The 16,304-nt window shown below is 38.3% G+C and overlaps 1 protein-coding gene across 3 annotated transcripts in view; it reads right to left on the reverse strand.

Annotated features, from left to right (window-relative positions):
• BRDT (bromodomain testis associated) overlaps positions 1-16,304 on the reverse strand; it is a 52,657-nt gene that overhangs the window by 17,423 nt on the left and 18,930 nt on the right. For 2 of the 3 annotated variants that reach the window (XM_027770497.1, XM_027770487.1), the window contains exons 13-14: positions 10,251-10,309; positions 6,884-7,058 (exon numbers count right to left, since the gene is read on the reverse strand). In XM_027770497.1, coding sequence (XP_027626298.1) covers positions 6,884-7,058; positions 10,251-10,309 — 234 coding nt within the window. The remainder of the gene's footprint in view (positions 1-6,883; positions 7,059-10,250; positions 10,310-16,304) is intronic. The other variant, XM_006140156.1, reaches the window with a different exon arrangement.

The raw sequence follows: 16,304 nt of genomic DNA on the forward strand, positions 1-16,304 counted from the left end.
AAAACTCATGCTGGGCGTGTGTGTGTGCATGCTCAAAATCCTGAGAAGAAAATGGAGGAGAAGCAATTGAAGCATGGTCATCCCCCCCGCCCAGGGGGGGTGATTTCTCACTTTCTGTCTCTGTCTTTGTCTCTCTGATGAGTGAATGAGCAAAAAATAGAGCAAAAAACCTCTCTTAAAAAATAAAAGAGAGAGAGACTAGAAGTCACACATGCCCAGGAGAATACCCAGGAAGAGTGTACAGAGTGCTGCTGTCCAAGCTTTTCCTGGTCAATGACAGTAGAAAATGAGTGCAGCACGGCACCCCTCAATAAACAGGAAGGCTCTTCGATACACTGCTGTGAGAGCTCGGGTGAACACAAGCTCGGCGAGCTGCTGTGCTTTGTAACTTGGTTGGGAAGCTCTAGAGAAGAATGAGAGGATAGGAGGTTTCTCAGAGTATTACCATTTAAAGGCAGGCAGATAAAGAGATGCTTGTGAGGAACATTCAGAGAGATAAGATGGTCAAGACAATAGTGACATAGAAGCCTAGGAAGTATGTCAAAGATTCAAGTCTCTGAAAATCATTTTTGCATGGATGATACTCTGACATATGAAAATACTAAAAACTCATCTTCCCTCAGAAACCCATTCATCTGTGTTCCAGGTCTGTTAACCTGGACCGATATCCAGATGGGATCCTTTCAGTCACCAAAATTACTATCCCTTTGATGTTTACCTAGCATACGTTCATAATTTGCATACCTGCTCATTCTATCCTTATAATTCATTTCAACATTCTTTTTTAAAAAGAATTATTTATTTAATTTGGTATTGTTATTATTTTAGTTTGACCAGAGAGATGGCAAGAGAGAGAGAGGGAAAATGAGAAAGCAAGCTGCCAGGTCTGGGACTTGAACCAGAGTGGGGCATGTGGGAGTCTAGCGCCTTAACCACCATGCCACTTGCTGGTTTCAACGTTATTTTTTTTCTTTTTGTCTGTCATTTTGTTTCATTTTCTTCCTATTACTGCAACATCCAACTGATCTCCTTATTTGGTCTCCATGTTACCCTGAAGCACGATCTTTGCTCAAAAAACATGACTGGCCTCCACTTACTCTAAGTATCTACATTTCAAGATTCTTTAGGATCTGAACTTGATCGTTCCAAATTAATTTCCACACATTCCAAAGCTTCAATCACATTAAATTATTAGTTGTCAAAGTACGTTCATATTCATGTTGTTTCTTCCATTCATAATGCCTTTCAATCTTAGGTATACAAAGGCTAAGTCTTATTTTTCTCCAGTGTTCCATTCAAATGATATCCCTTTTTAAAAACAGGCATCTGGCAGGCATCAGGTAGTTTTGCCTTCCTCATCTCCTTAAATTTCACTTTTGCTTCAAGACATATTTTCATCTTATGTACTAGTTACTTTTCTTATGAATTGACTAACTCTTTGATATATACGTTCATTTTCCATGTGAATTCATATTGATAGCATAAGTATTTGTTTTTTAACTAATATAATAATAAAAATTAGTGGAGATTTGGATGACAGAGAAAGAGTATAGATTACTAATCTTTGTGACAAAAATTGAAGCTTGATATCTTCCATTTCTTGCACAGCTGAAATGGATAATACTTTGAAGTTAATGTTATATATGTATTTTTAGACTTCATATACATTTGCAATCCCTTGGATATAGTGCCGCCTACAGGTGGCAAATGCAAACAAACTTACACAAATTTATGCAGAATTGCTAACTGCAGTAGGACAAAGCCGCTCTAGCATCAATCAGACTTTCCCTTTACATATTATATTGCCCACAGGCATCAAACAAACAGAATCTGAAGCAATACAATGACCTTATCCTTATTGAGGACTTAGTAGTGGAGGCCTGACATTTCATAGACAGGGTCTTTTCTCAAAATAAGGATAAAAGAACATCTTGACTGCATTCCTATCACTTTTTTTATTCTTTTTCTAGGGCAAGGTTACTCCTACCATTCTACCACACGCACACTCTAGTGAAAACAGTTACTTTCTCCTATTTTGGCTCCTTGTTGTTTTAACTTTATGTTAAAATTTTATGCAAAAGAGATAAAGAGGTACAGCACCCCCAACCAGGTCTTGACGTTATAATCCACCTTGTTCTCAGTCAGCCCCAGATCATGGGCGAGTGTATCTGCTATACTCAGGGAGGTGTCTGGACGAGAATCAGGAACCATCCCACCCGGTGGCCTGAAAAACACTCTGGGCAAGTGTGTGTGCCCAAAATCCCAAAAAGAGAAGGGACTGTAGCATGGCCACCCCTGCTCGGATGACATTTCACTTCTCTTAACCAACCGACACAATACTGGCAAATTAACTACCCTGAAGCACAACCTTTGCTCAAAAAACATGACTGGCCTCCACTTACTCTAAGTATCTACATTTCAAGATTCTTTAGGATCTGAACTTGATCGTTCCAAATTAATTTCCACACATTCCAAAGTTTCGATCACATTAAATTATTAGTTGTCAAAGTACGTTCATATTCATGTTGTTTCTTCCATTCATAATGCCTTTCAATCTTAGGTATTGAAATAATAAGGCTAAGTCTTATTTTTCTCCAGTGTTCCATATCAAATGATATGATCCCTTGCAGAGCATCATTTTACCACTGTACCATAATCCAGTCCCCTCTGGTTCTTTTTAATTTGCCAGGGGTCACCTGTGCCTGCTAGAGACAGAGGGAGAGAAAGAAAGCACACCCCACTGGGGATGGTCATGGCCCAATCCCTTCTCCTCCCTTTCTCCACCCAATCCAAATTTGGGCATACATGCACATGTGCCTGGTATGTTTTTCACTAGATCCCAATCAGTCACATGGGATCCAGCTCCTTTAATCGCCAGGCCATGGGATAGGCCCTCCTCTGGCTTTTTGTTGTTTTTTTTTTTTTAAGGTTTTTGCCATAGGGTGTGTGTGCTCAATGGAGAGAGATGAGAGAGACGATGAGAGGGAAACTGAGAAATCACCCTCCCCCCGCCCCCGGAGGAGGGGCGGGGGGGGCAACACCACGGTCACTTCTCCTCCATTCTCTTGGGATTTGGGGAGAACACCCACATGCAGTCCACATGATTCCCAAGCCACTGGCTCAGGAACTCAAACTGCAGCCATCCACGTGGGTGTCTAGCACCTTAACCACCCATCATCTGCTGGCCCTTCCTCTGGCTCTTTTTAACCAGCCTCCAAACATGTTCAAATATCTGATTCAAAAATGTAGACAGACTAACCTCTCTATACCTCAAAAGAAATATGTCTTCCTGTTAAAGTCACAGCTTTTTTCCTATTTTGTTCACCAACCAAAGTGATTTATATTCACTAATTCACATACCATCACTTATTTTCTTTCTTTCTTTCTTTCTTTCTTTCATTCATTCATTCATTCATTCATTCATTCATTCATAAATATAGGGTGCATGTGCCCACCAGAAAAAGACACAGAAAGAGAAGCACTGAAATCCCTTCTTCTCCACTCTCCTCTCAGGATTTGGGGCACATACACACACTAGCCCAGCACAATTTTTAAGCCACCAGTTCAGGAACTGAAGCACACTCAGTCACATGGGAGTCCAGTCACTTTAACCACCACACCATCTGCTGGCCCCTGGCCCTCACTTCTTAATGTACTTCAACCTGTCTCTTGCTGTAATCACACTGGCTACTAAAAAAAAGTTTTTGCAGGGTCAGCAAGTGGTGTGATGGTTAGTGGCTGGATTCCATATGACTGACTGTATGGTTTGAGTCCCAGACCTCAAGGATTGAAAAACAGGTGCCTATGCATCTGTGTCCAAAATCCCAGGAGAAGAATGGAGGAAAAGAGACTGTGGTGTGGCCATCACCCTGGGAGGTGATTTCTCTCTCTCCCCTCTCTCTCTGGTAAGCATATGTGTCCCATAGCAAACTATAAATAAATAAAATAAATTAAAAGCTTTTGCACAAAAGCAAAGATTTTCACATTGCCCATTTAATCCGTGGTCCTATCCTCATCCTACTTAACACTCCACATTATGTGATACCTTGACGGATCTTCTTCTAAAACCCTACCTTCCTAGGCTTCTGTTACATCATTTTACCTTCTTCTCGTTCAATTACTTTCTTCTAGTTTTTTATTTCCAGTTTTATTAAAGAGGTGTTCTTTTCCTAGAAATTTTGTCTTTTCTCTTTCTGTTCTGCATGTTTCCTGGGTAGGTGTTTTCATTTATTCTCATGACTTAAAACAGCTTCTACATACTGGTAATTCCTAAATTACAATCCCTGTTATGCCTTTACTAATAATTACCGAAACCTACGTGTAGATCTGCATTTCCAATGAGATATTCTGCAGCACCTTGAACATGTCCAGATGATCTCTGCCTCCTTTGTTCAACCTGACCACTAGACAATCTGCTGGCAGGTCATTTGCCCTAACGACGTCTAACAATTCTGCCACAGAAATATCTAATATATTTACATCCTTCCTATAATCACTGCATTAGCTTTCATCATCATAATTTATTTCCTAGACTATACTATTCAGATTCCTTACTTTGTCCCAACCGGATCATAGCAGCTTCATCTTTTTTTTTTTTTTAAAAAAGGTCTTTATATTTATTATATTCATGATAGAGATTGTATTAGTGGGAGAGGGGAGAAGCACCCTTGACAGGGTCTCATCATTTCACAGTCCCTCTTCCTCAGCCCGGTAGCTCATCAGAATCTGGGGCAAGGACACACAAACCTTGTGTGTTTCAAACTGAACAGAAGGGGATCTGAACCCTCGTCAGTCATGTGGCCTCCAGCACTGCAGTAAAGCTTGCTGCACTGACTGCATCGCCAGGGCTGGGCATCTTCATCCTAACTTATCCTCTGTATAATAAGCAGCAGTCTCTCTATGTTTCTCTAAAACGTATTTATTTCTTCCATAAGTAAGAGAAAGAGAAAACTCTCCACAGGATCTTGCTGCTGTGCAGTCCACCCCACCTCTGATCATACTTGGCATCCCTAGGAGGCCCCCCAGATGTGAACCCAGAACCTCTCCATATGGGTTTACCACCGCGCCAACGTCTCCCCTAGCAGCTATTTCTTTCTAATGTAAAATCTGATTTTGCTATGCTCCTATTTGAAGCTCCTGTCATATACAAAATAAAACACCCAAATGTAGCCCAGCTATTCAAGGTACTTTATAACATAAAACTACAATGTTTAGTCATTCTTCAAGAATCCTAAAAACCCATTTCCAGAAAAGGATGGATATAAAGATTTCAGTTTGGATGTTTGTTTATTCTTCTTCCTGAGATGCCCTCTAGTGTTGCCTTAGATGTTTCCTCTCATCATCTCCTTTCCCCAAATGCAGAGACAGAACTTGAGTTTAAGGCCAAATGAAATACTGAAGCACAGAATAGAAGGAAGCTTTAATACCAAAAGGAAGAAGAAAACTTTTCTCTGTTCTTCCTAATCCGTGTTACAACAAAACAACTTAGAAATCTCTTCTGCTTATGTGATACCTCTGCCCTTGGAAGACCAAGGAGAAACAGGTCTCGAGGGAAGGAGACATGGACAGGATAAGGTCCCAGCATTCTGCAGATGGGCTTACCAACATCAGAGAAACATTCTTTGTGCCCCACATATCTCCATGCACTATGACTGAGAGAACCGAGTAGAAGCGGGCAATGGTTTCATTTCTCTTTTTTCCTTTTTTTTAGAGAGATTTTTGCTATAGGGCGTGTGAGCTCCCAGGAGGAAAAAAGACAGAAAGTGAAAAATCACCCCCCGGGTCGGGGGTGGGGGGGGGAAATGGCCATGCTGTAATCCCTTCTCCTTCATTCTCCTCTAAGGATTTTGAACACACAGGCCTGGCATGAGTTTCAAGATGCCAGGTCCAGGACTCGAACCACAGTCAACTAAGTAAGTGGGAGTCCAGCAATGTAACCCTAACGCCATCTACCGGTCCATTGCTGATAAGACAGGTGAGGTATTTATAAGGTCATATGAATTTAACAATAAAAGAATGTAGCCAATTTTGGGAAATGTTTTTGGTAAATAGTAAACTACTATTAGGCAAGTATTTCTAGCTCAGATTTCCTTAAATGTAAACTACTTTTGATACACATAACTTCCTTTATCTACCTACAGGATCTCTGTATATCTTTTTCTTTCTTTCTTTCTTTCTTTCTTTTTTGGGAGAGGTTTTTGCTATAGGGCGTGTGCACTCACCAGTAAGAGACAGAGAGACAGAAAGCAAGAGATCACCCCCCGGGGGGATGGCCACGCTGCAATCCCTTCTTGGGATCTTGGGTACACACACACACACACACACACGCGCCCGGCGTGAGTTTAAGCCACCGGGTCCGGGATTCGAACCATGGTCGATTACATGTGCTCGCCAGAGAGACAAAGAGAGACAGAAAGCAAGAAATCACTTTCTGGGGGCTGGCCATGCTGCAATTCCTTTTCCTCCATTATCCTCTCAGCATTTTGGGCATGCACACACACGCACCTGGTATGAGTTTTAAGCTGTTATGTCTGGGACTCTAATGGTGGTTGACTACACCAGAGTCCAGAGACATAACGATTACACCATCTGCTGGTCCTCAGACAGGTTTTTATATAGCCTTCAGGCCAGTGTATGCAATTTATAGGAAATTAAACTTGATGTGAACTGTATATATCATTCTTTCTTTCAAATGTAATGAATGGTTATTGTTATAAAGCATATAATTTCTAACAATATCTTCAGTGATTCTTTCTAACCTGGAATTTACTAGTTATGATTCCAGTATTTCCGAGATATACAACATTTAGAATGACCTTCACATTTTCATATTTAAGTTTGGAAGTCAGTTTCTCCAGCAGCTGTTGACTTGTTAATTTCTTACCTGAGGGATGAAGAAATTGTGAAGGTGAGATGTTTCTCACAGGCTGAAAATGTCCTAATTCTTGATAATTAACTGTTAACTGGTGATGATTTGGTGGCATTTCACATAAATGTGTGATCTGGTGAACAAGGGTAGTTGTAGCAGAGGGTGTGTCTTGTACAGAAGATTGTATCTGCTAAGACAAAAGTTACCTTTCAGAATTTTAAGAAGAGAAGTATTCAAGAGAAAAAAAAAACACAAGAGGCAAGAATATTTACTATTAACCTTTGAATACAATATTAAGTCACACAAACCTTTAAGGTATAATCATCCCTATCTTACAAACCAGGAAAGGTTAAAAAGACAAAATAACTGAGTTATCATATAACTTGTAAGAGGTAGAGTTATTCAAAGTATTCAAAGTCTATGCTCTTATTAAAACACACAAAGATTTACAGGTATACTACTCAACTGTGCTACTCATTTTCAAAAGATTTCCTAGGGTGAGCCACTGAAAATCAAAGCTGAGCTTTTAAACCAATTTAGAGACTTATCCACTTAAAAATTTTATTTCTTACTAATTACAGACAATAGGAGGGAAATTACATTACATTTCTCTCCTACAATTATAGGAGAGAAATTCAACATTACATGATGGTTGACCCATAAGACTATGAACAAATTCTAATTCAGTATTCAGTTAATTATTTATTCAGTATTCAGATAGTTATTAAGTAAAAGCTGTAATGTAAAAACAACCAATACTAATGTTTATTACGTGTGAGGCACCAGACTTAGTCCTTAATAAAGGTTTTTAATTCTTATAATACCAAATTAGGTGTAATTAGTATTTCCGCTTACTATTTCCAATAAGACCTAGAAATAATAGAAGCAACTTACCTAAAATCTCGTGCCTAGTCAGTGGCAAGCTAAGTTATAGTACCAAAGCCTCGTTATCTACTAAGCTTTGAGTTGTAGACAGTACAGAGATACGTAATACCATTTTTTTCCAAAAGATTGAGAGGTGAGTGGGTAAATCAGGGACGTATACAAATTAACACTTATGCTAGCCTGAATGAAATGAATGCCATCACAATGTCTACCCTAACAAAAATGTAGATCCAAGCCTAATGCTCAGGTTTAAATCAGTAAAAATCACTTTCCAAAACTATACAACTACATGCATTAATTCATGAACCTATAAATTAATACATATCTTTTTTAAAGGATGAGGGAGAAGAGCTAGTTGAGAACTCATTCCTGACTACAAATTAAACATTAACACTTCCTTTTGGTGTACCAACCCTATTATATTCCCTAAGACTAGTCCCTTACTAATACCCTACTGCTGCTACATTTCCCCAGCATACCTGATGTGCTCTTTTCAATTCTGCATTCTAATGACTCTATTTAAAAAATAAGGCTCTAATCTGTATGTTAATATACTAATCATTTCTTGTCCTGTCCTTTACACTCCCCCCATTTTTATTTGCCAGAGGGCATGCTGGAGAGAAAGAGAGATAAAAAGCGAGAAAGTATCTCTAATGGGGCACGCTAAAGGTCACAGTTCCTCCTCCTCCATCTCTTCCCTCTTTGGGGTTTTGGGGCAGGTATATGCCTGCACCTGGTGTTTTTTTCAAGCTACTGGGTATGGGACTTGACCCACGTAGTCAGCCATGCGGTATCCATCCACCTTCACCACCACCCACGGGCTGGCCTCTATTACCCATGACCTCTCCTATGAAGTCTATCCTTCCTTCAGGAACTATATATTCTTTCTTTTTTAAAAAACTTAAATATAGAATTTTACAGCATTAATAATATAATCTCACAACTGTGTGATTATATTCCTTTTCACAATGTAGAGCTCTTTCATGACAGTATTATTTGTTGTTATTTCTACAATATAGTTAGATGTTAAATTTACTGTAATTCTTTATCTGGAATCAGTACAAAAGATAAAAAAAAAAATTATATGAAGATAACAACTTAATTTGGGAACCAGCAGTTGGCGTAATGGCTATGTCGCTGGACTCCCACGTAGTCGACCGTGGTTCACGTCCCAGACCCAGTGGCTTACAACTCACACCGGGCGCGTGTGCGTGCGTGCCCAAGATCCCGAGAGGAGAATGGAGGAGAAGGGATTGCGGTGTGACCATCCCCCCTGGGGGGTGATTTCTCGCTTTCTATCTCTATGTCTCTCTCATGTCTGTCTGGTGAGCGCACAGGCCCTATAGCGAAAATCTCTCAAAAAAAAAAAAGATAGCAACTTAATTAGTAAATATAATAAAATTACTTTTGTCTTTTTCAAAGGATATCATTATCATTCTCCTACTACAGGTTGAGAAGCCCTTAGAAATGTTTATTATCAAGGGCTGGCAGGGGGCATGTGGTTAAGGTGTTGGACTCCCATATGGATGACCAATGTTCAAGTCCTGAACCTGGCAGCTTGCTTTCTCATTTTCCTTTTCTCGCTGTAGGAAAATTAAAAATAAACAATAATAACAAATAAAATGAAGTAAAATAAATAAATCATTTTTAAAAATGTTAGTGATCGAGTATTTCTGATTTTAGAATATTTGCATATATGAGATATCTAGGGTATGAGACCCAAGTCTAAATATAAAATTCATTTTTATTTGGGCCAGCAGTGGCCTGGTAGTTAAGGCAGCTGGATCTCACATGCCAAAGTGGTGGTTCAAGTCCGGAATGTGGTGGCTTAAAAAACACAACGGGTGCATGTGTGTGCATATCCAAAATCCTGAAAGGAGAGAAAGATAGAGAAGAAATTATTGCGGTATGACCGTGCCCCATGGCAAGTGCTTTCTCATTTTCCTCTCTCTCTTTGTATCTCTCTGGTAAGCCCAGGCGCAAAATTTTTAAAAAAGAAAAAAAGAAAGAAATTCACTGATGTTTCATATACACCTTCTACACACAGTGAAGGTAAATTTATACATTTTTGCTTTTTCAGCATTTTGACTGTGACCTCTCACACAAAGTCAGAGGTGGAATTTTCAACTTGTATATACTCAAAACATTCCAGGTTTGGGAGCACTTTGAATTTTCAGATTCGAGATGCTCAATCTGTACCAGGTTTTGAGAAATTTCACCTTACCGTGCATATATGTGCACCCTACTGTGTACACACTGAAGACACCAAGATTCTATAGATTCTCAAAGCTGAGCTGAAGCTTCCGGAATTTGTTCCACTTATCTGTTTGACTTAAACAACTGCTATGTTTTTATTACCAAAATGAAGTCACTTAGTTTTTCGATTCAATCTTCTTTAGAAAAACTAAAAGCAGTATTAAAGAAAGCTACTATTATACCAGTGAGTTATAACATACATACTTCTTAAATTATAAGATGCAAGTAAAGTATTAATTACCTCTACATTGTCTTTAGGAGAAGTGTTCTGTTTTACTCCAGTAAACTTAGGAAACATTTCTGCAAATGCATACAAATAGATATTTCAAAATTTGTCAGTGTAAAAAGTTACAACTTTTCCATACTTGAAATAAAGTGGTGTTTTCAAGAGAATGCCTTTAATATCAACCTCTTAGATCAAGAAATGTCTTATATTCATATGGTTTTGCCCTCCCCCAATTAGCCAAGAATTCTATAATGGTACTTGCCTTTAACGTATTTCCTTTTCACTAATTGAGTAAACATCCATTCAAAAATTTAAATTTGGAGTTTGTTTAAGATAACAGAGTGTTACTTCACAGCAATGAGTTTGAATAAGTGAGAGTTGGAAAAGGAGCAAGGTACAACAGTAGGGACAGTAAGACTTTAAACAAGCAGTACCATGTACATTACATTCCTACATCGTCTTTTACTAAGTAGCCGTAAATAAAGCCATAAGAGGCGTAATTAAACTAGTTAAGAATTTACTAGATGAAAAGGAGAACGCCATCCTCCACCAAGGAGAGGATGTGGTGAGAGGAAACAGTCTTTTAATAAAAGTGAAGCTATTTGGTTTCTGTGGTACGGTCTGCTCTGCTTGCTAAGACCTTGACGAAGAGCCCATCTAATGAATTGTCTCTTTACTTTCAAGCTACTTGTCAGACTCAACTCTACAGTAACCAACAGGTTTCATCGTACATCTCTTCTACCTGTAGAAAGACCTGTACAACTGACACTAGCAGTAGTAGGTGTAAAAGAGATCTCTCTGTTAGGATGTTAATAGGTCTTCCTTTTCTATCCTGCACTTGATTCTGGGGCTATCCTCCCCAGCCCTAACCCTAAAACCGTGTGTTAAAGCACCACACCAGTAATTCCAGTCTTGAGCCATGTCTCCACGCCGGCTTTCAAGAACCACCTGAGTCTTATTTGCTTCAGGCTCCAGAGCACCAAGGCTTGTCAACACTATACATTATTTAAACTTAAAACATTCTAAGTTAATAATTACCTTCTGCTTCCTGATATGCCATGAGTTGCCACTGGATGTGCTACTGTTCTTTCCTTTCCTAAAATGTTTGATGCTGGACATTGTTAAAATTGTTATATGCCACTCGATGAGGTGCTTCAAAGAATTCAAGTATTTAAAATAACATAAACCATCTTAATGTCACTCGGCTAAGTATTCTTTACATGTCAGGGGTGAAGTGGAAGAGAAAGAGACAAAGAGACTAGAAAGATTGTTATTATAGATACAGGTAGTTTTCACATTTAAGGGAGAAATAAAATTTTGTTTAAAAGCAAAAACAGACTTTATTAATCATATTTCACATGTGCATCTATACATCCATCTTAACTATTCAAACATGCACCTAAATTACATTATCCTAAAATATAAAGTCTTAAGTATAATAAAAACATGATGAATACTACTTTTGATGTTCTTTTAAAAAAATTCAAGGGTACCATCTTAGTTTTGTGACGTATAATACTAAAACTCAGAATTATTATAAAAATTAGCAACTCAAAATCTGAAGATACTTGCAAACAGTACCAAAGAATTTTAATTAAAAACAAACAAACAAACAAGCACCAGCAGATGGTGTAATGGCCAACTATATAGCCGACCATGGTTTGAGTCCCAGACCCGGCAGCTTGAAACTCATGCCAGGCGCATGTGTGTGTGTGCCCAAAATCCCAAGAGGTGAATGAAGGAGACAGGACTGTGGTGTGGTCACTCCCCTGTCTCTCAGGTGAGTGCATGCACCCTGTAGCAAAAAATTTCTCTTAAAAAAAAAAAATCAAAACCACTTAGTATGTATAGTCTGTGCCCCAAAGTCTTACAGATGAATGCTGATAGTCTAGCACTTGGAATTTTGCTTCTCATTCTAAATTTACATATTTAACTTGTTAAGAGCATACTAAGTCAAAACTGTTTATATTTGTTTATTCGTAAGTTCATGGTCTTTGGAATGAAAACGTATACATATTTTTACTATTAAGCTTAAGATCACATTTCAGCTAGTGAAGAAGCTCCACCAGGTCTAGCAAATATCACTTAAATTTGCAATAATGACAACATATACATTATCAACTAATTTCTCCAGGAAACTGTGATATCATATATACCTACCTTAAGAGGAAAGAATTAGATAATATGCATAAACTATGAAATAAATGCATATCATGCACATTACACCATCTGTTCTAATTTTACATTTCCCTAAGAACTTGATGTAAAACTTAGTTAGAAAGTTTTCATTTTTTTTTAGAGAAGTTTTTGCTATAGGGCATGTACTCTCACCAGAAAGACAGAGACAGAGAGACAGAAAGTGAGAAATGACCCCCCCAGAGAGGATGGCCATGCCGCAATCCCTTCTCCTCCATTCTCTTCTCGGGATCTTGGGCACGCACACACACGCACCCAGCGTGAGTTTAAGCCACCGGGTCCAGGACTTGAACCATGGTCAATTACATGGGAGTCCAGTGACATAGCCATTATGCCAACTGCTGGTCCCGAAGTTTTCATTTTTAAAACTGTGTCAAAGATTTAATCACAAAATTAAAAAAAAAAACAACAAACAACTAGAATCGTGGAGATTTGAGTAAAGGATTTATTTGGTCTTTATCACCTACCAAGGCACTGCGCTAGATTCCCCAGTGATACCTAATATCAACACGACAATCTGAATTGCTAAGCTTGGAAAGTTGAACAGGAACATAATACCATAATACAAAAACAAATAGACATCCAACAGATTGCAATTGCCAAAGGTTTTTAAATTTTAAAAATTCACTTCTGTTATAAAAAATAGGGTATAAAAAAGTTAATAGAAATTGCTTTTTGGTTCTGCTTCCTTATTTTATAGGACAGAAAGCAGGTCCAAAGATGTTAAATGATTTACCCAAGCTTATCACCCAAGCCATGTTCTATTGATAAAAAGCAATTTGCTTTTGAACGAAAAAAACTCACTCTCTTTGAAGAATGTTTTGACAACTTTCATTGGAGTGTTTCACAGTTATTTTAATACTAAGAATAAACTTCTTTCTACCAAGGGCATTTCAATTAGTTATAAAGTAAAAAAGAAGGAAAAACAAAAAAATGTTCAATGCTTCTCCAACATGGCAGTGCATCAGAATCACTTTGGATACTCATACATACTACATATACCTGGCCCTGCTCCCCAATCATTTAAGATGCAGACACAGTTAAATTTTTACAGCTTTTTCTAATGTACTGCCCAATATTGAGAAACACTATTCTATAGCCTGTTTATTCAAGAAGACCCAGTTTGAACAGAAAATTTTAAAAATGACTTAGATAAACTATTTCCAAGTCTCAAGGCTCAAGTATGAACCTCAAAATATGAAAACTTATTTTTTTAAAAAGGTTTTTACCTTAGGGAGCATGTGCTTGCCACAAAGAGAGAGACAGACAGAGACAGTGAGAGAGAAAGTGAGAAATAAGCCCCAATAGGGATGGCCATGCACATGTGCCTGGCATAATTTTCGAGTCAGGGACTGGGACCGTGGGGTCTGTCATGTGGGAGTCCAGCAATGTAACTGCTACACCATCTGCTGGTCCCAATATGAAAGCTTTTTAATCAAGTCTGGGTCCTCGAATGTTATCCTTGTAATGCTTCGAACCAGAACATTTTAATTGATGAGAAACTCACGAAAGTTAAAAAAAAAAATGGAAATGATTAATCATTTTTCTTAAGCTTTCTTGGTTCCAATGGCAAAGATTACTTCATGACTCTTACTGCATAATTTCTGCATTTACTAAACCATCGTCCCCTAAAAAGTTCAAACAAAATCTTAGTTTTGAACCAAATCTGTCTGCTTCCAAATCTTGCATAGAAAGAGAAACAAAATCCTTGTCACTCCTACAGAAGACCTAGGTTGTAGTACTAAACTAGTTACTTTGAAGTCACCCATAACTAAGAAAGGATTTTTAAAAGAGAAACAAATGTTAAAGAACTCATAAATGTCATTTTTCATTACACTAAGGTCAATAAAAGCAAAAAGTCCAAAGGACAAATTCATTTTAAGTCTTAACCAGGTAGAGAAAAATAGTGAATTTATGTCATAACCGTTGAGTTTCCTTGTATTTAACTATGTAATCATTAACATTAAATATGCTTGGGAACAGCAGATGGCATAATGATTTTATCGCTGGATTCCCACATGGCCGACAGTGATCGGAGCCAGACCTGGTGACTTGAAACTCAATGCGGGTGCATGTGCATGCATGCCCAAAATCCCAAGAGGAGCATGGAGGAAAACGAACTGTGGCATGGCCATCCCTCATGGGGGAGTGATGTCTCACTGTCTTTCTGTCTCTCTCTGTGTCTCCAGCAAACACGAGCACCCTATAGCAAAAATCTGTTAAAAAAAAAACTAAACTAAACTAAACTAAACATGCATGAAAATATTCTACTTCACATTAACCAAGTATGTGAGCTTACAGGAGAAAGGAGAAGGCATTGCTGCATGGCCATCCCCCTAGGGGGTGATTTCTTGCTTTCTGTTTCTCTGTCTCTCTCTTTCTCTCTGGGAAGCACACACACCCTATAGCAAAAATCTGTCTCTAAGGAAAAAAAAAAAAGCCAATTAACTGGAGCTCTGAAAATCATGATATTCAACCTTAAGTTTCAGTTCTAGACAAATCATAATTAATTTTAAAGTAAGATAAAATCTTAGATTTTCAGTTAATTTTTTTTCTGATGTAGCTGGTAAAGTTCTTGCTGGTGTAATTTTTTTTTTTTTTAATTTGCTACAGGGCATGTGCACTCACTGGAGAGACAGAAGGGGAGTGTGAGAAAGTAGCCCCCCGGGGTGTGGTCATACCACAGTCTCTTCTTCTCCTTTTCTCCTCCTGGGACTTTGGGCAGGCACACAAATGCACCTGGCATGTATTCAAGTCGAACTATGCAGTTGGCCATGTATGATCCATTGCCTTAACCATCACACTATCAGCTGGCCCCTGATGTACTTAATTTTTACACATTATATTTCATCAGTAAAAACCTCAATTTCCTCCAACTCGGAAACTCTGACATAGTGTCTGTCATCTGTTCCTTGAGAATGCCATGTGCATAGTTAAGAAGAGAAGGCACTATTTTACAATAGCTACTGATTCTGGTCTAACTTGCTTATTGTCACGATTCACATGATTCCTTCTATTTGTGTATAACTTTGTTGTTTTTAGGGAAGTAAAAAAATGTTGAATTACATAATAAAAATGAAGAGACTCAAAATATTTTAATGGGTACAGCTGAAGTTAATATTAAAGACAAAAGGTCCAATTGCTTCACTTAATTATAATAAACAAAGACATCATTGTTCTGCACCATAAAGTTAGACTTTGCATGGGCAATTTATAGCATATATAAACAGTGGTTTTCCAACAAAGTACACAATTTGAATGTTCATAAAACAGTTTAGTTTAAAAGATACATACTATCTGGTTAGGAGACAAATTGCCCTTAGCGTCACAAGTTGTACAATATCCATAATGCAGTTTAAAAGATAAAAATTTTCTACTTTGATTTTAACAATAATATTTACCTTTTAAAACAATTCCTTTTCATTGAAAAAAGATATTAAACAAAAATGTCAGTCAAACTATATTTTTAACACAGCACTGTTTTAAGATTTTCTGTACTTTACAGGCGCACCCTTTCCCTTTGCGTGTGCTTCATGGGCTCTCCCAGAGATGCTCAAGGTTTGATGGATGAGTTTGTGGAGTGGGCATGGGTGGTTTTAAAAAGTTCATTAGGGGCCCAGCAGGTGGTGTAGTGGTTAAGGCTCTGGACTCCCACATGGCTGACCACAGTTTGAGTCCCTGATCTGGTGCTTGAAAATCACACCAGATGTGTGTGCCCAGAATCCCAGGAGGAGAATGGAGGTGAAGGGATTGCGGAATGGCCAACTCCCCAGGGATGATTTCTCACTTTCCCTCTCACTGTCTCTCTCTCTCTGGTGAGTGCACATGCTCTGGCGGGGGTGGTGGTGGTTTGTTATTTGGGATTTTAATTTT

The sequence above is a fragment of the Tupaia chinensis genome, unplaced genomic scaffold, assembly GCF_000334495.1.
Source record: "Tupaia chinensis unplaced genomic scaffold, TupChi_1.0 Scaffold000023_1, whole genome shotgun sequence".
In the NCBI taxonomy this organism is placed as follows: Eukaryota; Metazoa; Chordata; class Mammalia; order Scandentia; family Tupaiidae; genus Tupaia; species Tupaia belangeri.